Genomic DNA, 25,976 nt, shown 5'->3' on the forward strand with positions numbered 1-25,976 from the left:
CACACACACACACAACTTATCCTACACACACACACACACACAACTTATCCTACACACACACACACACATTATCCTACACACACACACACACACACTATCCTACACACACACACACACACACATTATCCTACACACACACAACTTATTCTACACACACACAACTTATTCTACACACACAACTTATCCTACACACACAACTTATCCTACACACACAACTTATCCTACACACACAACTTATCCTACACACACAACTTATCCTACACACACACAACTTATCCTACACACACACACACACATTATCCTACACACACACACACACACTATCCTACACACACACACACACACACATTATCCTACACACACACAACTTATTCTACACACACACACAACTTATTCTACACACACACAACTTATTCTACACACACAACTTATCCTACACACACAACTTATCCTACACACACACAACTTATCCTACACACACACAACTTATCCTACACACACACAACTTATCCTACACACACACACACACAACTTATCCTACACACACACACAACTTCTCCTACACACACACACAACTTCTCCTACACACACACACACACATTATCCTACACACACACACACACATTATCCTACACACACACACACACATTATCCTACACACACACACACACCTTATCCTACACACACACACACACCTTATCCTACACACACACACACACCTTATCCTACACACACACACACACACATTATCCTACACACACACACACACACACCTTATCCTACACACACACACACACCTTATCCTACACACACACACACACACACATTATCCTACACACACACACACACACACCTTATCCTACACACACACACACACAACTTATCCTACACACACACACACACAACTTATCCTACACACACACACACACAACTTATCCTACACACACACATTATCCTACACACACACACAACTTATCCTACACACACACACAACTTATCCTACACACACACACAACTTATCCTACACACACACACAACTTATCCTACACACACACACAACTTATCCTACACACACACACATTATCCTACACACACACAACTTATCCTACACACACACAACTTATCCTACACACACACACACACACACACAACTTATCCTACACACACACACACACACACACACAACTTATCCTACACACACACACACACACACAACTTATCCTACACACACACACACAACTTATCCTACACACACACACACACACACACACAACTTATCCTACACACACACACACAACTTATCCTACACACACACACACACACACACACACAACTTATCATACACACACACACACACAACTTATCCTACACACACACACACACACACACAACTTATCCTACACACACACACACAACTTATCCTACACACACACACACACACAACTTATCCTACACACACACACACAACTTATCCTACACACACACACACAACTTATCCTACACACACACACACAACTTATCCTACACACACACACAACTTATCCTACACACACACACAACTTATCCTACACACACACACACACACAACTTATCCTACACACACAACCTATCCTACACACACAACCTATCCTACACACACAACCTATCCTACACACACACACACAACGTATCCTACACACACACACACAACGTATCCTACACACACACACACAACGTATCCTACACACACACACACAACTTATCCTACACACACACACACAACTTATCCTACACACACACACACACAACATCCTACACACACACACACACATTATCCTACACACACACACAACTTATCCTACACACACACACACACACACACACACAACTTATCCTACACACACACACACACACACACACACACACACACGCACACACATAACTTATCCTACACAGACACACACACACACAACTTATCCTACACACACACACACACACACACACACACACACACGCACACACATAACTTATCCTACACAGACACACACACACACAACTTATCCTACACACACACACACAACTTATCATACACACACACACACACACACACAACTTATCCTACACACACACACACACACACACACAACTTATCCTACACACACACACACACACAACTTATCCTACACACACACACACACACAACTTATCCTACACACACACACACACACACAACTTATCCTACACACACACACAACTTATCCTACACACACACACACACACACACACACACACAACTTATCCTACACACACACACACACACACACACACACACACACACACACACACACACACAACATATCCTACACAGACACACACACACAACTTATCCTACACACACACACACAACTTATCCTACACACACACACACAACTTATCCTACACACACACACACACACACACACAACTTATCCTACACACACACACACACACAACTTATCCAACACACACACACACACACAACTTATCCTACACACACACACACACACACAACTTATCCTACACACACACACAACTTATCCTACACACACACAACTTATCCTACACACACACACACAACTTATCCTACACACACACACACAACTTATCCTACACACACACACACAACTTATCCTACACACACACAACTTATCCTACACACACACACACACACAACTTATCCTACACACACACACACACAACTTATCCTACACACACACACACACACAACTTATCCTACACACACACACACACACACAACTTATCCTACACACACACACACAACTTATTCTACACACACACACAACTTATTCTACACACACACACCTTATCCTACACACACACACCTTATCCTACACACACACACCTTATCCTACACACACATACCTTATCCTACACACACATACCTTATCCTACACACACACACACACACACACACACACACACACACACACACACACACACACACCTTATCATACACACACACACACACACACACACACACACACACCTTATCCTACACACACACACATACACACACACACACACACACACACACAAACACAGCTCAAGCACCTGTGCGATCTCCACCTGGAAGCACCAGAAAGACTTGTGTAGCCAAGCACTAGAAAGACACGATGCCTTAAATTTATGCCATATTTAGTAAAATCAGCGTGACCCAAATGGCGATAGCACAAGTGCTTGGAGCCTGCTCATGGTTGCTTGCAACTATATTTAGGGCCCAAGGACTATGACATCAGCCCTATGTCGTCATAGCGTGTGAAGGGCCCTATTGTTTTGGTAAAAAACAACAAATGTATGGTCATTTGGTTTCATTTATTTTAGTTAATAAATCTACTACAAATGTAATGAACACAAAGACACACATGTAGCTTTTTAAATTACACATAATAAAATCCAAAGGCTCACTGTGTTAACATTTACTTTGCTTTAACACTATCCTAATAAGATTTAATTGAATTCCTATTCTAAATTGGTACTGTGATTTTAGTACTGTAATTATGAATTTGTTTAATTACAATGTTTCACTTGATTTTATCCGCTATTACAAGGAGCCCTAAAGAAGCTGTGGCTCATTAATCCGTGGGAGAATGAACTAAAGCCTAAGGCGTCAGTCTATAGGTATGTAGCGCCACTCAGCGGTAAAAGCCAGCAATCGCACAGACCCAAAATACTGTCACAAACCCAAAATACTGTCGCGGTGAAATGCCGGTTGATTTCCAGTGCTGTTATGCTCTGTTATCAGCAATACAATCAGATTAGATGCTCGAAACTTACTGTTATATAAATAATATATATAGCACATTTTTTAAGCCAAAAACTTGCCAAAAATAGATCATGTCAGCTTTTAATGTGTATTTCTCAGAAACAGTTGTTCTGGCTTTCTGAGGGACTTTTAGGCATTCAATTTCTGCAAGTTTTTGGCTCTCATTTTCGGTCCAGGCACAGTTAAGTTGTTTTTTTAAGATGTTCAAATTATTCATTGGTCACCGCGTAGCTTAAGGTATGAACAAATGAGACACAGGTGGAAATAATAACTGATGATCAGGGCGGTGATGAAACTTTTGGCCACGGCCATATACTGTACTTGTGATGCTGAATGCTAAGTGGTTGATACAGATGAAAAAAGTAATGAGGTTGCTGCTAAGGTTTTTACATAAACAACCAATCAATAAATTGCCCTTTTAGGCACTTTTCTCCTAATCAAAATTAGATCCTTTAAGCACACTATCTTCTCCTACTCAGAATATTTTCTTGTTCCTTAATGCTGTTAATTCCTGTTTTTGGAAAACCTGAATCTTGATCTTCCTTCGCCAGCTTGCATATTGTGTCTTATTTTTATTTTGAAAAAAAGCTTCTTTTGACTATTGGCTCTGACAAAGATACGTATATATACCATGTGGAGGATGATTTTTTTTTTGTGTGTGTTCCTGAGCCTAGTACTGGTTTAATTTTAAGAAATGCATATCTCTATTTTTCAATGTACAAATATTTAGACACCTGACTATATAATGTTTTTTCTTTACTATTCTGTTCTTTTTATTGTTTTATCTGTCTATAAAAAGTATTCATGAAAAAGTAATATGGAAAGTCTTACAGTGGGTGGGGTCTTCTCCAGGAAGAGATGAAATAAAAGAGCCACTTCTTCTGCTGTTATCCTATCTTTTGCCATTAAAACCAGCAGCTCCACCAGTAGAGTCTGACACTCTGTAAGAAAGAAAAGACTTCTAGTTACTGTAGATCTGCATGCTTCTGCATATCGACAACATGTCTTGTGTGTGTACAGTATATGTCTGAAATGTGTCACTCGTATAGTCAAAATCTGTGCACGCATATACTGTTTACTATAAAACTGTATGTCTGCTGTAAAGCAATTTTATTGTGTGTGTGTGTGTGTGTGTGTGTGTAAAAAGTCATCCTACACAGTATGATGATTCTGGCTACAGCTAATGAAAACACAAAATCCAGCCTTTAAATGGTTTCTCAGTCTGGTTCAGTAGGTTGGCTGTTCACATAGTGCTGTATCCAGGCATATTAATGGAAAGTTGAATGAAACAGAAAAAATGTGGCAAAGTGCACAAGCAACATGAATAGTCTAGAGAGGACTGTGGACTGCTGGACTAAATTGCATGCCATTGGTTACAGGTTGGTTACAGGTGGAGTTCTTAAAAAAATGGGAAATAACATTAACTAGTTTTACGCTTTAATACTACTTTTCAGTTTTTTTTTTTGCGCTTTTTGGAGAACGCGCGTATCATCTAAGAACAACAAGCAGAATCTATCATCAAATAATTAAAACTCTAACTCAGGTACGTTATGTCTACCATTCAGCTTGTCTAGTGTGTAGAGTGCAGGATGTTTAGACATTCTTCCTCCGTCGTTAGTGATAATTTTACTTGTGATAGGTGTGTGATAGTGAGCACTCTGACAGAGAAGATATTAGCACTAGAGGAGCACATCCAGACTTTAGAGAGGGTTAGAGAGCGCAAGAGCAGTGTTATTCCCATAGTGGACAGTCTGAGTGCCGCAGATGGAGATAACCAGCCCCCGACTCCGGCATTAAAGCCCTCATAGCGGGGCGAGTGGGTGACGACTCGGCGGCATAAAAGTTCAGCCAAAGCTAACGCTAAGGCTAGCCCACCAGAGCACACCTCTTCGGCGCTTTATGTGTCAAACAGGTTTGCTCTCCTAAGTGATGCACCCACTGAGAAACCTGAAAGAGCTCTGGTTATAGAAGACTCTATACTAAGGCACGTGAAATTAGCCAGGCCTAACCACGCCAGTGGCAGTGGTTAGGTGTATCCCGGAAGCCAGAGCACCGGACATAGCAGGTAATCTTAGGACTCTAGGACAGCATAGGTTCTCTAAGATAGTGGTACATGCTGGAGCTAATGATATACACCGTCAGTCAGAAGTTAGCAAGGGGAACTTCACAGATGTGTTTAAATTAGCGAAGGCGATGTCCGATGAAGTAATCTGCTCTGGTCCCATCCCAATGCAATGTTGCAACATAGCTTATAGCAGGTTATGGTCGCTGAACCGCTGGATGTCCAGGTGGTGCTGCAAAAATAATGTGGGCTTTATAGATAATTGGAAGACCTTTGAGGGCAAAGCTGGTCTGTTAGGGCGGGACGGTGTCCAACCTAGTTAATCGGCGACAATCCAAAGCCCAGGCCAGGGAGCAGACAGACAGGCTAAACCAATCGTCTGCTAGCTGCGTAGAGTCGTCACTCAGGTTCATTACATTGAGACTGTGTCTGTTCCCCGAGCTAAGCAAAAATGTAGACTCAGAAAATCTGTTTTAGTAATTTAATTAATATAGAGAGAAAATTTTAAAACACACTGAACACACAGCCAGCACCTCTGATCTAAAGCTAGGACTGTTAAATATTAGATTTCTCGCATCTAAAACAGTTAATGAAACTATCACAGACCAGGAGTTTGATAAATTATGTTTAACTGAAACCTGTATTAAACAGGATGAGTATGTAGCTTTAAATGAAGCTAGTCCTTCAGGATACAGCTACATACACCAGCCTCAGCTAACTGGTAGAGGAGGAGGCGTCGCAGTTATTTACAACGATAATCTGGCTATCGTGCAAAAACACAGATTAAAATTGAATGCATTTGAAGCTCTCTGTAGTAACAAAGTCAGCTCAGTCGATTTCGCTAATCATCATTTACAGACCCCCAGGGCCGTACTCTGAGTTTCTCTGTGAATTTGCAGATTTCCTCTCAAACCTTGTCGTTTCTATGGACAAAGCGTTAAGAATCCAGAAGACCCTGAGAATAGCATTTATGTCCATACTGGACTCAGTAGGAGTAAGTCAGTGTGTAGTAGGACCCACTCATAAAGCAGGTCACACTTTGGATTTAATATTATCCTTCAGATTAAGTATAAGTAACATAATTACAATTCCACAGTCTGAAGTTATCTCAGATCACTGTCTCATCTCGTTTAAAGTGTGTCTTAGTAATAATGTACGCACAGCACCGTGCTACGAAACGTACGTTCACATCAAATACCACACAGAGCTTTATCAATACTCTCCCAGAGTTACCAACTTTGATTGGATCGCCATCTGACTCCACAGAACTCGATCAGGCGACCGAATATTTACAGTCAACACTGTTATAGCTTAGATAATGTAGCTCCAGTTAAAAAGAAAATGATTAAAGATAAGAAACTTGCTCCTTGGTATAATGACCACACACACACTCTAAAACAAAACGCTCGGAAATTTGAACGCAAATGGCGTCAAACTAAAAGTAACAAACTTGTAAGTACCCCAAATAGCATAGAAGGAGAGTATCCTGAAATATAGAAAAGCTCTCAGTGCTGCTAGATTAACGTATCTCTCCACTTTTATAGAAAATAACAAAAATAATCCTAGATTTTTATTTCAGAATCAGAGTTTTATTGCCGAGTACGCTTGTACGTACAAGGAATTTGTTTTAGTGACAGAGCTTCCAGAATAAAAAACAAATGACAGGACAAAACAGCACAACACACACACACAAAAAAAGTTGACATCAAATGGAGTAGGTGTGAGGATGAGTAATTTCACCCATCTCCTCTTCAAAATCGTCAACCCGTGAATTAGATCCTATACCGAAACATTTTCTTAAGCAGACAATTCCAGAAATAACAGAATTCCTGTTAAAAGTAATTAACTGTTCACTCAGCAGCAGGTATGTTCCTGAATCCCTTAAATTGGCAGTTATTAAACCACTAATCAAGAAACCTGACCTCGACCCCTGTCAGCTTTCCAATTACAGGCCTATATCAAACCTTCCCTTTATCTATAAAATTCTGAAAAAGGTAGTATCACAGCAGCTATGTTCATATCTACATAGAAATAGCATAAACAAACTATCAGTCAAGATTTAGGCCTCATGACTGCACAGAGACAGCACTTGTTAAAGTAGTAATTGAATTCCTATTGACCTCTAATCAGGGTTGCGTCACTATACTTGTGTTACTCGACCTCAGTGCAGCTTTTGACACTATTGATCATAGTATTCTCCTTCACAGGTTAGAAAATGTAGCTAAGGGAACGGCCGTCTTTGGCTCAGATCCTATTTAACTGATCGTTATCAGTTTGTAGATTTAAATGGTGACCATTCCTTATGTTCTCAAGTGGAGCTTGGTGTTCCACAGGGTTCAGGTTTAGGCCCACTGCTTTTTTCCCTTTACATGCTTCCTCTGAGCAACATAATTCGTAAGCATTCTTTCACCTCAGAAATATTGCCAGGATAAGAAATTTATTGTCGCTAAACGACGCAGAAAAACTAGTTCATGCTTTTATCACCTCTAGGTTGGACTATTGTAATGCCTTACTGTCTGGTTGTTCAGCTAGATGCATAAATAAGCTTCAGCTAGTCCAGAATGCAGCAGCAAGAGTCCTCAATAGAACCAGAAGATATGAGCACATCACCCCTATCTTATCTTTACTCCATTGGCTCCCTGTGAAATTTCGCATTCATTTTAAAATACTACTCTTGACATATAAAGCATTAAATGGTCTCGCGCCGCAGTACCTGAGCGAACTGCTAGTGTCTTACGATCCGCCACGCCTACTTCGATCAAAGAATGCAGGCTGCTTGTCAGTACCGCGTATTATGAAAAATACAGCTGGGGGCAGAGCTTTTTCTTACAAAGCCCCAAAATTATGGAATAGTCTTCCAAATAGTGTTCGGGACTCAGACACAGTCTCAGTGTTTAAGTCCAGGCTAAAAACCTATTTATTTAGCCAAGCATTTTTATAAATAGATTTGCCATAGGTAAAGCAGCAGATCTGGGGGACTCATGGACGTAGAGTATTATGGTGAACTGGTATGTTTGGATGCTGTCTTCCTCACTCTCATTGATCACTCAGGTTTGCTGACGGTGAGGTGATTGTTTGCTTTACATGTCAGGAAGCCCTCATGTCTGTGTTTCCTTCTGGCTCTCCCTTTTAGTTATGCTGTCATAGTTAGTCCTGCCGGAGTCTCTGCTTGCACTCTACAGTTAATATACATTCACATTATACATTGTGTGACTGTGACCATACCTAACTGCCATCTCTTCTCTTCTTCTCTTCCCCCCCTTTTTCTCTTTCTTCTCTCCTCCTGTCTCCCCCTTTCACTCTTTCTCTCTCTCTGTCGAGCTACACATGTCGTTCCTGAGCTGCCAGTGATCCAGACTCCCTCTGCCCTCCGGACCTGTCTGACCCATTCTGGTGCCCCGCTTCTGGCTGAAGATCTCGTCACATGGATGCCCCGTGTGTCTCTCTGGGATGCGTCTGGTGTCTGGGGATGGTTCTCTCTACCTAGAAGACGGTTCTGGCCTTGACTGGTGTTGGCAACTGTTTCTCTGGGGACTTGACAGTTCGATAGTTCATGACTGGAACTTCTTACAAGTCTACCTGGGTCTTCAATAACTACCTGGACTCCATATTAACATCAATTAACATCAGCTATTATAGCTGAACTGCCTCCCACCCTACACACTGTATAAATGCAGATCATTTACTGCTTTCTGTTTCACCCAAATGAGGATGGGTTCCCGGTTGAGTCTGGTTCCTCTCAAGGTTTCTTCCTATTACCATCTCAGGGAGTTTTTCCTTGCCACTGTCGCCCTTGGCTTGCTCACCAGGGACAAACTGACCATTTTGATTCATACAAATTCACATTTCATACAAACTTAAATAATATTTTTGACTGTGTAAAGCTGCTTTGCGGCAATGAAAATTGCTAAAAGCGCTATACAAATAAATTGAATTGAATTGAACTGTAAAATATCAATATTACAAATATTCCTTTCTAAACATTCTACTGTGTTGCCATGGGTTACTGACATCATCCTCGCGCGTTTGAGTCATGGTCGTGGCTAAAAGGGATATATAGCTCCGACCGAAAACTAACAATGAAATGAATTGTTATAACTATTGTATCATTTTTCACGTCTAAAACTAATCCTTTCTGTAATACAAAAAGTTTTATTGTTGTATAGTGAGAGAAAAAAAAATGTTAGATTGATGTGCGCAATGCCCAATAGAGGTCGAGCTGTATTCCTTCTAGCCTTAACTGTATTAAACCCATAATCAAAATCAAATTACAATTATTTAAAAAAATATAGTACCAAAAGCTGTTCATAAAATTTTTAATGTAATTTTAATATTTTTGGAATACTATTAACTTTGTATTGGTTAAACAAGACCAAAAAAAGTTACAGAATTAGTCATTCTAAATGTTTTAAACTGACAGTTGTTTTCTGTAGTTTTACTAAAACTGCATAAAAACTAAAAACATTTTTGTTCATACTGTTTTGTTCACCATTTTTTATACTGTTTTATATTGCTCTTTAAAATGTCACTTTACTTAACTAAAATAAGCACACTTGCACTATTCTTATTGCACTTTTCCATTTTTCACCATATCAGCCTTCTGTGTTGTAAACTGTCCCTTTTTGCAGGGATGTTGTTACCCAAGTTCTCCATTGTTATTTAAGTTTTTTTTAGGTTTATTTAAGTTTTTACAGTGTTATTTGTAACAAGGGTTGAAAGAAATGTAATTTTAATTCTCTATATGTATGCACTGTACGTGTAGCAGAATTGACAATAACGTTGACTTTGACATTGCCTGATAAGAACAAATATTAGATTAGATTAAATTCAACTTTATTGTCATTACACATGTACAAGTACAAGGCAACGAAATGCAGTTTAGATCCAACCAGAAGTGCAATTAGCAGAAAGTGCAGGATAAAAGTATAAGATCTAAGTACACTTAAGAGGGATATGTGCAGGGAGATGCTATGGATAACTATTACAGAAGGATATTATACAGATTGGTGGTAACTATACTTATAAATTTACAATGGATGAGCCGTATATACAGGTTGTTATTAACTGTAGTCAGAAATTTGCAAATAGATATGAGCCGCCATGTTCTTCCACGCCAAAATAAAGGTACTTACATATAAATAGGTTTACCGCTGATTGGCCAACGCAGAAGCTCCTTTCACCAATGAGAAAGCTTTCGACACGCCCCCTACCTTTCGGCACGCTGATTGGCCAACGCAGAAGCTCCATTCACCAATGAGAAACCTTTCGGCACACCCTACCTTTCGACACGCCCCCTACCTTTCGGCACGTTGATTGACCAACGCAAAAGCTCCATTCACCCACCAGTTTCTTTTGACATGCCCTCTACCCTTCGGCACGCCCCGACCTTTCGGCACGCCTTATTGCTCCAGCCTGCAGTTATCCCTACTTGGAGGAAAATGCTAAAAACAGAGTCTGTATTCTGCCTGTGATATGTGCGAGTTGAGGGGTTGTGGCTTGGTCCAATCACTATACTGTAGCAGTCCCTTTCCTGCACACTCACTGAAAAAGATTTGTATCTAGCATAAACTTCAAAGCCAATGGCATGCCTGTGCTAGTTTTAATTACATTAGAAAAACTATAGCTTCGGCTCTTGGGTTATTTGAGAGAAAAGGCTTGAATTTAAACTTGTTGAAATGTGGTCCAAAGTGTTCAAAAACATACTTTCAGTGAGAACCTTTTTTTTGCAGTGATTTGCAGTGATGAAGGGAAAAACACGGGCAAAATTCAATACTTATATTTGTTAATGTGTGTGTCTAAAGCCCCTAAAAAGCTGATCTCCTGACAAAACATTGCGAGTCTCATAGTTCACACAAATAATTTCTTGAACAACTGGATTGCACTGACCTACACTACGTAGATATTCTACATAAAGCTATTCTCAACAAGGAGGAACACAGAACTTTAAGGATACATACCTTTATAACAGGGATTTGACTCCGTCAGAATATTTGCAAAGCCAGTCAGAATGGTTTTTACACCACCCTAAAAATACATAAGAGAAAATGTCAAAAATTTGCCAAGGAAGAATTCCTGTCGAAAATGATGATTACAGTTTTAAATACAATTTTAGGTGTAGGTTGTAGTTACATTACATAATTTAGTAAACATTTTTACACAAAATATCATTCTGCATTTGTTTTGCTAGAAACTTAATTTCAGGTTTCAGTTTCTAATTAGTAATATTATTTTGAAAGGCAGTTAGAGTGTAACCTGTTGGCAAACCATAGCAGCATTGGAATGGTGCATTTTCACAGCTCCCAAAAGGCTTTGCAGTACATGACTTAGTACATCTAGAGATGGAGAACTGTTGGCCAGCAGCTGAAGCTCCAAAAGGCATATTTGTGGAAAAAGCAACGCAGCTTGTCCTGACCCATATACCATAGAAGCAGAACCGAGAAAACATTCCTCTGGGTGTTCTCCTGAGGCTAACAATGCCGTCTTCACACCTGAGAATATAAGACAATAACAATAGATGTGGACAATGCATTACCCGTAGAGTTAACAAAGGAGTGCATTTTTAGCTTAGCCCAAGATGCAAAATACACTTAATGTAAATGAGCTGCATTTAAAATGCTATGATATTTTTCATGTAAATTGAATTATAAAATATGAATGGCATAAATTTACCAGATTTTGGCAACATTGGGAATAATCAATTCTAACACAAGATGACTAGTTAGACAAATGAGAGAACTGACCCCTGGGCATGAATGCACAAAGCGATTTTGTGCTGAAAAGCTAGGGGGAAAAATAAAAATAAGCCTCATCTGGCATTTTAATAGCACCTCAACCAAAAAGAATAAATCAGGCACCTTAACAATTAAATAGTCAGCCAAAATATCTTCCATGAATACATTCTCTCCATTCTTGAAAGATAATGAAAACAGAAGTATTATATTTGTAGTTAGATGGGACAACCCTTGGGGATCCCTAAGGGTCTAAAAACTTTTTTTGACATAATGTCACACAAAACTCCAAAATGGGCTGTACAAAATTATTGGCACCCTTTCAAAAGTGTGGATAAATAAGATTGTTTTGAGCATGTGATGGTCCTTTAACTAGGGAAAGGACCACGGTGTAAGCAATAAAAAAATAAAAATAAAATCACACCTGAAAGCAAATAAAAAGTAGAGAAGTTCACATAGTCTTTGCATTGTTTGTTTGTGTGTGCCACACTAAGCATGGACAACAGAAAGAGGAAAAGAGAACTGTGTGAGGACTTGAGAACCAAAATTGTGGAAAAATATTAACAATCTCAAGATTACAAGTCCATCTCCGGAGATCTAGAATTGACCCCAAACATACTTTAAAAAGCACCCAGAAATGGATGGCAACAAAGTGCTGGAGAGTTCTGAAGTGGCCAGCAATGAGTCCAGATCTACATCCCATTGAACACCTGTAGAGAGATCTTAAAATTGCTGTTGGGAAAAGGCGCCCTTTCAATATGAGAGACCTGGAGCAGTTTGCAAAGGAAGAGTGGTCCAAAATTCAGGGTGAGAGGTAAGAAGCTTATTGATGGTTATAGAAAGCGACTGATTTCAGTTATTTTTTCCAAAGGGTGTGCAACCAAATATTAAGTTACAGGTGCCAATAATTTTGTCCATATAAATATACACTAATTTACAGTATACAATTTTCACAGGCAGCATTCTCAACACATCTAATGGCACACAAAAAAAAAATCAACTTTGCTTTCAAGTGAAAATGTAATTAATTGTGATCTGAGAAATGGCGCCCTGTAGATTTGTTCTTTCCAGGAACAATTATAAGTATATGTTATATTGAAGTGCATAGAATGGTTTCAGCTCCTACAGATCTGGCTATTAAAAACACAAGTTTTGAGAAAAGGAATCTTGTGAGCAGCAAGCTGTGAAAATGTCATTCATTACCTGTAGGGGGCAGTCGTGTTTCAATCCAAAGTATTGTGTGTCTACTGAAGCCGAAAATGTGTTATCTCTTTTAGGTGCCCATTGACAGCAAGCGACAGAGCTCATAAACGTGTCGAGCTCAAACTGTAAATACTGATATGTATTTATTCTTCATTTTCTTCTCTCCTTCAATGATGGTACTTCTTTGACTGCGCTTTCTCCATTCAGTATTATTATTAGAAGTAGTAGTGCTACGAATTTATTATTGTTATTATTCTTATTATAATTGTAATGCACCTGCGCAAGTGTGCAAAAAGATGAAGTACAACAAAGAATACAAAAATGTATAAAACAATGCAAAAAGTGGAAAAAGAAACGTTTCCATTTCCTCCCTAGAACTTTTGTCTGCGTCACAATGAACTGAAACTCAGCACGTCTTCTTTCCTTGTTTAAATCTGTAATATTTAAGTAAAATATATTTCGCGTATAGGACTAAATATAATTTTTTATTTATGGACAGGTGTACTGTGTTTTATCTAAAAGCTCTGCAATTTTTTACTGGTTTCAAAACACGTTTTTCGGAGATTTGAGCTCCAGACAATTCACAAGCGCTCTAAGCTCATGTACCCGCCCAACACAGCCACATCTCAGAAAGGACTTCTATAAACTACCGCCGGCTAACTATCTCTTCTTCTTCTTCTTTGTCTTTCGGCTTTTCCCTTTCAGGGGTCACCACAGCAAATCATCTGCCTCCATCTAACCCTATCCTCTGCATACTCTTCTCTCACACCAACTAACTTCATGTCCTCTCTCACTGTATCCATAAATCTCCTCTTTGGTCTTCCTCTAGACCTCCTTCCTGGCAGTTCCAACCACAGCATCCTTCTACCGACATATTCACAATCTCTTCACTCATTCCAACCTGCCTGTACCCGCCTCTTTACCTCCTTTGAACACTCTTCGTTGCTCTGGGCCGTTAACCCTAAGTACTTAAAATCCTACATCTTCTTTACCTCTGCCGCCTGTAGCCTCACCATTCCTCTTGGGTCCTTCTCATTTACACACATGTATTCCGTCTTGCTGCGGCTAACCTTCATTCCTCTGCTTTCCAAAGCATACCTCCACCTCTCCAAATTTCCTTTCACCTGTTCCCTGTTCTCGCTACTAAGCACAATGTCCTCTGCAAACATCATAGTCCATGGAGACTACTGTCTTACCTCATCAGTCATTCTGTTAATCACCAGGGCAAACCCACCTCCACCTTGAACTCTTCTGTCACACCTACATCACAGCTTACCACTGTCTTAGCGCTCTCATACATGTCCTGCACCACTCTAACATACTTCTCTGCCACTCCAGACTTCCTCATAACACCACAGCTCCTCTCTCGGAACCCTGTCGTATGCTTTCTCTAAATCTACAAAGACACAATGCAACCCTTTATTACCTTCTTTGTACTTCTCCACCAGCATCCTCAAAGCAAATACTGCATTTGATGCACTCTTTCTAGGCATAAAACCATATTGCTGCTCACAAATGCTCACCCCTGCCCTTAACCTAGCTTCCACTACTCTTTCCTACAGCTTCATTGCATGGCTCATTAGCTTTATACCTCTGTAATTGCCACAGCTTTGCACATCTCCCTTGTTCTTAAAAATTGGCACCAATACACTTCTCTTCCATTCCTCTGGAATCCTCTAACTCTCCAAGATCTTGCTAAACAAACTAGTCAGAAACTCTACTGCCACCTTTCCTAAGCACTTCCATACCTCCACAGGTATGTCATCAGGACACCAATAGCCTTCCAACGCTTCATCCTCTTCAATGCCCTTCTAACCTCACTTTTACTAATATTTGCTACAGTCACCTCTTCTACTCTTTGCTCCCTTTCGTTTTTCCTCATTAATCAACTCCTTAAAGTACTCCTTCCATCTTCCCATCACCATTCTATGTTGTCTGGCTACACTCTCCCCTACCAACACTTTGCAGTCACTGATCTCTTTCAGATTACAATGTCGACACAAGATGTAGTCCACCTGAGTGCTTTAGCCTCCACTCTCATATGTCACCCTATTTTCCTGCCTCTTCTGGAAGAAAGTATTACTACTGCCATTTTACTGGCTAACTATCTCTGCAGTAATCAAAACAGCGGATTAATTTAATTTGGGGTATTTCTAACAGGCAATCTACTGTATTTACATTATGTGAAGTTGTGTACATTTTGGGACTTTTTTTAAAACAAAATGGTTCTATCTACTTAATAAAATAGAATGCATCAACCCAGCAAGACTGTTAATTTACCCAATGGTTTTAACCCAGCAGTTTTCAGAGTGGAACATAAAAAATATTCAATTTGTAAAATAGCAAACAAAGGTTGTGTATAGAGTGATTAAAAACAATACAACAAAGATTATGGTAAATAAATTTTCTGGCTCGTCCACTACAGGGATTGAAAAACAGTAACCAATTAAATTTTAGAATTCGTAGAAGCTCAGTGGTTCACACACAACACAAGGTGCTTTTAGTTGACTGGACAACTACAGCCAATGTGATCAGTGGTCCACACACAACATCTCGCAGGGGGCATTTTCCTCAATTCGCCGTTTTCACGGGGATGGGGCTAAGAAATGCAACTCTGTTTATTTATACAGAATTTTCATACAGTTTTACAGTATATGAAAAGTTACCCTTACAAAGAGCAATATAAGAACAGTGCCAGCGGGCACACCTAAAATAAATGCCTAATTATTTTTTATAGTCTAAATATTTTATTTTCTAAACTTGTGCCATGTTGTTTACTAAAAAATATTAGCTAATTTAAAAATGTAATTTAAATGAGGTTTAGGCTACGGGATGTTGAGCCTTTTTCCTATGTAGTCTAATCAGAGCTCAACCGCCCACTCCGTTCATCTTCAAAGTTGGATTGTCCAAAGAGTAAATAAAAAGAAAAGTATTTAAAACCAAGAAATATCAAATCCAACTATGAAGTCTAATTTAATTGCTAAATAAAATCTATTTTATGTTTTGCTGAGGGAATAAATTTTAGGCAGAAACGTCTGCTCTGTCTTGTTAATTCATCTAAACCCCCCCTACAGTATTTGCTAACCACACACCCAGTTTCGCTGATAGGGGAACTGGCAGAATTGAAAAGTTTAAAACAAATTAATAAGACCAAGCAGATGTCTCTGCCTAAAATGTATTTTGCCAGCACAATGAACTGAAGCTTAGCACGTCTTCTTTCTGTCACGCTCTCACGCTTTCACGCGCCGCGCTAATCAAAGACCGCTTTCGTCTGCTGACATTTCCCTTCTCACCTCGGCTCTGCTTAGTGTTTGTTTTGGCTCACTGCCCACGCTGACGGATTACACGGCTTTGGACTTCCGCTCTCGTACCTCGACTACGACCCAGATTCGTCCTTCTACTGCGACACTGCCCCTCATCTCTTCTCACTGCACAGCTCGTCCAATGCCTCACAGAACCACCTGCCTCTCTGCACCTGGATCCATCTCTCCGCCTGCTCGTTCGCCCCTCGGGACAGAATAATCCAGCCAAGTTATGGATCCAGCAGAGTACGACAGAATGAGAGTGGCTCTGGAGAACCAGGGCACTCTTCTAGGGAAGCAGCAGCAAGAGCCCCTCACCACCAGGCAGACTCTCGCCAACATCAACACAAAGATGCAACATCTCTGATTAGACTCAGCACGGTCCACAAGCACTGAAGCCCAGCGCGAACCACGCTTGCCAGCCCCACCCACCTATGGAGGGGAGCCAGGTACATGCAGACCTTTTCTCTCCCAGTGCTCACTGATTTTAGAGCTACAAGCCTCCACTTTCTCCTCAGAACGGTTGCGAGTGGCGTACATCACCCTCCTTACAGACAGAGCCCGGGAGTGGGGCACGGCCCTCTGGGAGGTTCGCGATCTATGTTGCTATGACTTTGGTGCCTTCTCCAAGGAGATGATGGTTTTTGACCGTTCTCATGTTGGCAGGGAGGCTGGGAGCAGGCTGTTGAGGCTCCACCAGGGAGCCCGCTCCACTTATGATTACGCCATTGAATTTTGAACCCTCGCCGTCACCAGTGGGTGGAACAACAGGGCCCTATCTGAAACCTTCCTCGAAGGCTTGTCGGAGGCAGTCAAGGACCAGCTAGTCTCTCAGGAGCTCCCCGGCGACCTCAATGAACTCATGGTCCTCGCTGGCCGCGCGTCTCCGTTCAAATCAAATTCAAATTTTATTTGTCACATACACAGTCATACACAGTACGATATGCAGTGAAATGCTTCAAGGAGTACAAGGCAGGTCTTCATAGGACTACTCTCTGCTCGGAGACCCTCCTTTCCCAGAACATCTTAAGAACCTCCTTCTCCGAGAGAGCCCAATCAGGAAGTGCTTATGCGGCTAGATAGATCCGTATCTCCCAGGAGGGAGCCTGCTTCTATTGCGGGTCCTCAGGACATCCACTCAAGACCTGCCCATTAAAGAAGAGACGTCCTTTAGTCAGACTGGGAGCACTAGGGGGCGCTCTTCCAGATAGACTCCCAGAACCTTGTCCCCTATTTCCCGCTACGCTAATCGTCGATGGCAAAGCTCACGGGATTCAGGCGCTCAACGACTCCGGTTCTGATTGTAACCTTATCAGCACCGCTACAGTCAGGAAGCTAGAGGTCCCATGCTGCTGTGGTTCTTGGTTTTCCCTGGCTTGCCCTTCACTGTCCACGATCTCAAGTTAGTCTTCAACAAGGCTCAGGCTACCTCACTCCCTCCTCACCGACCCAATGACTGTCCTATTGACCTCCTTCCCGGCACCTTCCCTCCAAAGGGCCATCTCTACTCCGTGACGCGTCATAAGCAAGGAGCCATGAACGAGTACATCACGGGGGCCTCGCCGCTGGCATCATCCGCCCGTCCTCCCCACCTGCAGGTGCAGGGTTCTTCTTCGTCAAAAAAAAGATGGGTCCCTACGTCCATGTATAGATTACAAAGGGCTCAATGAAATAACTGTCAGGAACTGTTACCCCTTACCACTCATGTCCACAGCCCTCGAGCTTCTCCATGCCACAATCTTCACTTAGTTAGAACTGCGCAATGCATATCATCTTGTTAGTATTAGGGAGGGTGATGAGTGAAAGACCGCCTTCAATACCCCGACCGGGGATTATGAATACTTGGTAGTGCCTTTTGGACTTACCAATGCCCCCGCCGTCTTCCAGAGCCTGATTAATGACATACTCAGAGACTTTTTAAACCTCCATGGATTTGTCTATTTAGATGACATCCTAATCCTTTCTCACGACTTGGAGAAGCGCCACGTTCGCCAAGTATTACAGAGACTTCTTGAGAACAACTTATACGTCAAGGCGGAGAAGTGCGAGTTCCACACAACGACTACCACCTTTCTAGGGTTTGTTATCTCCCCCTCGCAGCTGGAGATGGAACCAGCCAAGGTTCAGGCAGTCTCCAACTGGCCAACCCCAGCCCTTGCGGCGAGACCTCCAACGATTCCTTGGTTTTGCCAATTTCTACCGCTGGTTCATTCGAGGATACAGCTCTGTCGCCGCCCCATTAACCTCTCTGACTTCCTTCAAGACGAGCTTCTGTTGGAATGAGGAGGCAGAGAGAGCCTTCGCCAAGTTCAAGAGAATGTTCACCTCAGCTCCCATACTAATCATCACCAACCCTTCCCGCCAATTCGTAGTGGAGGTGGATGCATCAAACACCGGTGCCGGGGGGGTCCTGTCCCAAAGGTCACCACAGGATAACAAGCTGCACCCCCGTTCCTTTTTTTCCCATCGTCTATCCAGGCTGAGAGGAACTACGACGTGGGCGATCGAGAGCTACTAACCATCAAGCTAGCGCTAGAGGAGTGGAGGCACTGGCTGGTGGGAACCGAGCTCCCATTTCTAGTATGGACTGATCACAGGAACCTCGAATACCTACATAAAGCCAAGAGGCTTAATGCCCGACAGGCTTGCTGGTCCCTTTTCTTCTCCCGGTTCAACTTTGTCCTGTCCTACTGACCAGGCTCCAAGAACACCAAGCCTGATGCTCTATCATGCCAGTTCTCATTTCCATATGACCCTATGCCGCCCGACACTATCCTACCCTCACGTTATCTGATAGCAGCCGTAGAACTGGACATAGAGGCTAAGGTTAAGCAGGCATTGACTCAGGAGCCTGGCCCAAGCAATGTCCCTCCAGATCATCTCGTCGTTCCCCTCTGCCTACGCTCACAGGTCCTGGAATGGGGCCATGGCTCCAAGCTGTCCTGTCACCCAAGCTCTGCTCGGACACTCTTTATCCTTCAACAGCGCTTCTGGTGGCCCACGATGGGGAGGGACTTTTCCAGATTTGTGGCAGCCTGTGACATCTCAACCTGCTGCAAATCCAACAACCGCCCACCGGCCGGCCTCCTCAGACCCTTATCCATTCCTCACCGGCCGTGGTCGCACGTCTCGCTGGATTTCGTAATGGGCCTACCCTCATTCGATGGGAACACCTGTATTATGACCATCGTTGACCGTTTCTCCAAATCCGCCCTCCTGGTTCCACTCCCCAAGCTTCCCTCCGCTAAGGAAACTGCTGAGTAGCTAATCCTCCATGTTTTTCGTTTCCACGGTCTCCCCTCTGACATAGTATCAGATTGTGGCCCTTAGTTCACCTCAAGCTTCTGGAGAGCCTTTTGGAAACTCATCGGGGCCACGCCTAGCCTGTCTTCTGGCTTTTATCCCCAGTCCAATGGCCAGACAGAACGCAAAAACCAAGCTATGGAGATCGCCCTCCGGTGTATGACCACCCAGGATGCTACTACTTGGAGCAAGTTCCTCCCATGGATCGAGTACGCTCACAACACTCCCTGCCGCCACAGGGCTCTCTTCATTCCAGTGCTGTTTAGGCTACCAGCCACCGCTGTTTCCCTCTCAGGAGGAGGAGGTAGGGGTCCCCTCGGCGAAACATTTTGTCCGCCGCTGCAAACGGACGTGGTTACGAGCCAGACGATCCCTACTGCAAGCGTCCAGATCGTACAAGAGACAGGCTGACCGCCACCGCTCCAAGACTCCCAGGTATCATGTGGGAGACACAGTCATGCTCGCCACCAGGGACATCCCCCTAAGGACACTTTCACGCAAGCTCTCTGCACGTTTCATTGGCCCATTTACAATAACCAAGCTAATCAATCCATGCGCTATCCGACTTTTACTCCTTTCATCCATGCGACGCATTCATCCCACCTTCAACGTGTCCCAGCTACGACGCATCGCAAACTGTCCTCTAACCACGCTGTCATCTCTCCTCACACGCCCCCAGACCGCCCCGCCGGCACACCGGTTTCTCATCTGGTGCTGATTTCTTCCGGCTTATAAGTAGGCGCGGCGCTGGATTATTGTGTTTTTTTGCCGCAGTTTTCTCGCGTTCAAGTTCATGATTTCTTTTTCACATTACCGACCACGCTTTGTCCCCGTTTTTGCCTCTCGCCTCACGCTTAGGATTTATCACCACACTCGGATTAAACGGCTTTGAACTTTCGTTTTCGTTTTTGGACTACGGCTCTGCTTAGTGTTCGTTTTGGCTTGTTGCCCACGCTGACGGATTTCACGGCTTTGGACTTCCGCTCTCGTCCCTCGACTACGACCCAGATTCGCCCTTTTACTGCAACACTGCCCCTCATCTCTTCTCACTGCACAGCTCGCTCAACGCCTCACAGAACCACCTGCCTCTCTGCACCTGGATCCATCTCTCCGCCTGCTCGTTCGCCCCTCGTGACACTTTCCTTGTTTTAATCTGTAATATAGTAAAATAAAAAGTGAAATGTATTTCGCATATATGTTTAAATATTGCTTTTTATTTATGGACATGTGTAGTAAGCTTTTTTCTCTTTACATGCTTTCTCTGGGCAACATAATCCGTAAGCATGGTATTAGTTTTCACTGTTATGCTGACGACACACAGTTATACATCTCAGGAAAACCTGAGGAGATAAACCAGATTAATAAAGTTGAAATTGGATGCTAATTAACTTCCTTCTGCTTAACCCAGATAAGACAGAAGTTCTAGTCATAGGACCGCATACAGCTAAAAGTAAGATTCTAGATTACTCTATAACTTTAGATGGCCTTTCTGTTCCACCAAGTGCAGCAGTAAAAGACCTCGGTGTGATTATAGATTCCAGTCTTTCATTTGAAGCTCATGTAGATAATATTACCAGGATAGCATTCTTCCACCTCAGAAATATTGCCAAGATAAGAAATATATTGTCACTAAACGATGCAGAAAAACTAGTTCATGCTTTTATTACCTCTAGGTTGGAGTATTGTAATGCCTTTCTGTCTGGTTGATCAAATAGGTGCATAAACATGCTTCAGCTTGTCCAGAATGCAGCAGCAAGAGTCCTTACTAGAAACAGAAGATACGAGCACATCACGCCTATCTTATCTTATTCTTATCCAGCACATCTTATCTCCCTGTGAAATTTTTAATTTATTTTAAAATACTACTTTTGACATATAAAGCATTAAATGGTCTCCACGCCACAGTATCTAAATGAACAGCTAGTGTCTTACAATCCGCCACGCCTACTTCAATCAAAGGATGCAGGCTGCTTGTCAGTACCCCATATTCTGAAAACTACAGCTGGGAGCAGAGCTTTTTCTTACAAAGCCCGAAAGTTATGGAATAGCCATCCAAATAGTGTCCGGGACTCAGACACAGTCTCAGTGTAAGTCTATTTATTTAATCAAGCATTTTTATAAATAGATTTGTCTTGGGTAAAGGAGCAGATCTGGGGGACTCATGGACATAGAATCTTAGGTGAACTGATATGTTCAGATGCTGTCTTCCCCACTCTCATTGCTTTACATCTCAGGGAGCCATCATGTCTGTGTTTCCTTCTGGCTCTCCCTTTTAGTTATGCTGTTATAGTTAGTCCTGCTGGAGTCTCTGCTTGCACTCTAAACTAAATATACATTCACATTGTGTGACTGCGACCATACATAACTGGTATCTTTCCTCTTCTGCTCTCCCCTCTCCTGTTCTCTCTCCCTTTACTCTTTCCCCCTCTCTCTCTTTTCCTCTCTCTGTTGAGCTATACATGTCGTTCCTGAGCTGCCAGTGATCCAGACTCCCGCTGCCCTCCGGACCTGTCTGACCCATCCTGGTGCCGCGCTTTTGGTTGGAATTCTCGTCACATACAGTAGATGCCCCGTGTGTCTCTTTGGGATGAGTCTGGTGTCTGGCGACAGTTCCACTCCACCATGAAGATGGTTCTAGCCTCGACTTTTGTTGACAGCTGTTTCTCTAAGGACTTGTGAGTCAACGTTGTCTTGTAAATGGCTGATTAAACTTATGAACACAGCTGTTTAAAAGAAATACTAAACAGGCACATGGTCTATTTTGCCCGCAAGTGAAATACATCAATACGTTAATAATTTACACCATGATAACATTACTGCAGAAGGATCTAAAGAGACTTGTCTCTATTACATCAAGACTTTGAGATGTCCACAGTATATTCGAACCGTAGACAGTGTTTGTTTTGCTAAACATTACAAAACAGCCATGTCCATAAAACAAAAAAGGGCATCTTTAAAAAGCCATATTGGTTTCTAGTTAGAAGTCAAATTAACGAAAGTCTGAGAAGCCGCCAAAAACTTGACCCTGAACAGCCGGCTGGCTTTAACAATAATAATTACAATAACAATTGTTTTTTATATTTATGTTTTTTTGTATATTGTTTAAATCTTCAAATTAACGTTTCAGAGTATATAATTTGTTGTGTCATCTGTTTACAGCATTGGCTGATTTTGTGATTGAGACCCATGGGTTACATTGAAATCATTTTTATTAGTAGTAGTAGACCAGGCTTTAGTAACCTTGGATAAATCACAATACAAGCCCTCTCTCGCACACGTGCTCTCTCTCTGTCACTCATCAGAGAAATAATCAAAAATATAACGAAAACAAACCCAAGCAGAAGTTAAATTTTAAGCTCTACTTTGAAGCAAAATATTATCTACCAGTGTATTAAACTGAAATAGATAAAATACATGTAAAATACTGTACATAGCCTGCATTTGTATTCTGTACCTACAACGATCTGTATAGATAAATTACAGATGTTACAGAGTTTTTAAGGATGTCTTGAAAAATATTGCAATAAGCAGTTTTATTTATTAATTAAAATAGCATAAGCATCATGGGTTGTTTATTGAGTGATTTAAAAAATTTGATTTATTTAAGGTTTTTTTTTTTTTAACCACATCTATTTATGAAACAATGTTGACAACGTAAGAACTGCCTACATATTTAACATAGTGTATATAGCTGCCTGGACACTGCAGTTAACTAAAGCAGTCAATGCTCCACCTGGCGGAATTATATATCGTTAACTGCGTCATCGTGGGGGATCACCTTCCGTGCACGGATCATGCATGGACTTATCATGGTTCTGCCATGGACTTGCCATGCTCTAGGCGGCTGTTTGAGGTGGCTCCCACTGTATTGCAATTATATTCCATATGTGTTCTGAAGCACGCCCCCTTTCACTTTTAATTTACAGGGTGAGAGATATGAATCCTTCCTCGATACAGCAAATTTTTCTGAGCGAGGAATGAATAATTACTATGGATGAAAATGGAAAAAAAAAGAAAAGGTGGAGCTGAAAAGAGGAAAAAGCTTTAAAAGCAGATGCTGTGAAATTTTTCAAATTAACAGATTATGCCTTTGCCGTGAGGGGAAAATTACGCATTACAGTCAGGGATAGCAAGGCTGGATCCAGCAGCAAGGTCAGTGGTGATGACCAACACCTCTGAACACCTGAACGGGTAAGATGGAATAAAATCAGTGGCAGCATTAGCTTGGGCTAGTAAACTAGTTACTAATTTTAATGATTACTGTAGTTAATAATTTAAAATAATGCTGAGAAAACATTATTTTCAATTAATATTGACTACCATAATAATTACTAGCATGAGCTAATGCTGCTACTGCAGTCCTGAGAAAATTTACTGGACAATGTGAAGATGAAATGCTTAATTATTGCATGAAATTGTCCTCTGCCTTGTCTGTAGTCCACAAACAGGTGAAGGACGGCTTGCCAGAACCCAAGCAGATCTGCACAACGTGAAGTCTTGGGGATTGGATCATGGTGAAAGACTTCAGGAAAAACAGCTGGAAAGCTAAGAGGTGGCAGAACGGGGCTCAATATTAATTGATAAAAGAGAGCCACAGGTTGCCCCTGACAGTGTTTTTAAACCTCGTAAGTTGGGACGAGTGCAGATTGGGTGTGTCTGCACTCTGAGCACCAACAATTGTAAAGAAAGGTTTAAGATTGGCTTAAAGAAAGGCTTAGATTGGTGCAAACCCCACAGGACATTCTTAAACAACCGTTTCCAAAAGCTCAGGACCTTGCATAAAACCAAAGATGCTACTGTGCATGTTAATTGGTCTTACACAAAATTGCAAGCAGAACCTGATAAGACAACTAGCAGGTAAAGGCTACACTGTCCCAAAGCACTTCGAAGATTGAAGTTAAAAAAAAAAAGGCAGGCAAGAGAAAATGCAGAAGATCAACAAATGTCACGGTTTAACGAAGAGAATTTAACACCTGGATGGCCACCAAACTCACGGGACACAGACTATTTTTCGCCATTAGATCCTGAAACAGACAATGAATAGTAATTCACCAAGATCTAACAATGAATAAAGTTTTACCTAGGGCTTTCTTACTGTGTATTAGCTAATATACAGGTTATAGCCCCACAAAAACACAGTAGAATAATTTCTGTACCTTAGTTTATAATAGCATAGCTACAAATTTGGAAAGGTTATGATTGATGTATACTATAGATAGTTCTGTTGTAGTATATACTTAAAATTTTATAGTCAAGTTTGCCCTTAAGGACAATAAGGATAGATATGTGGTAGAAAATTTTTAATTAACTGAGTGTGTCTTACTAAAAGTTTATATAATTATGGGTCAGAGTTGCAGACGTGGAGTGTGTGTTTGTGCAAGAAAGTACAAGATGTACAGAGTAAAGGCCTTGATCTACAGTGCATCCAGAAAGTAATTACAGCGCATCACTTTTTCCATATTTTATGTAATGTCACAGCCTTACTCTAAAATGAAATTTTTTTTCCAGAATTCTACACACAACACCCTATTATGACAACATGAAAAAAGTTTACTTAGGATATTTGCAAATTTATA

At 41.6% G+C, this 25,976-nt stretch overlaps 1 protein-coding gene across 3 annotated transcripts in view; it reads right to left on the reverse strand.

The window, feature by feature from the left end:
- Positions 1 to 25,976, reverse strand: part of lyst (lysosomal trafficking regulator) — a 227,574-nt gene that overhangs the window by 134,180 nt on the left and 67,418 nt on the right. For all 3 annotated transcript variants that reach the window (XM_053502052.1, XM_053502051.1, XM_053502053.1), the window contains 3 exons: positions 12,117 to 12,352; positions 11,822 to 11,888; positions 4,634 to 4,743 (listed from right to left, as the gene is read on the reverse strand). In XM_053502052.1, coding sequence (XP_053358027.1) covers positions 4,634 to 4,743; positions 11,822 to 11,888; positions 12,117 to 12,352 — 413 coding nt within the window. The remainder of the gene's footprint in view (positions 1 to 4,633; positions 4,744 to 11,821; positions 11,889 to 12,116; positions 12,353 to 25,976) is intronic.

The sequence above is a fragment of the Clarias gariepinus genome, chromosome 8 (genome assembly GCF_024256425.1).
Source record: "Clarias gariepinus isolate MV-2021 ecotype Netherlands chromosome 8, CGAR_prim_01v2, whole genome shotgun sequence".
Classification (NCBI taxonomy): Eukaryota; Metazoa; Chordata; class Actinopteri; order Siluriformes; family Clariidae; genus Clarias; species Clarias gariepinus.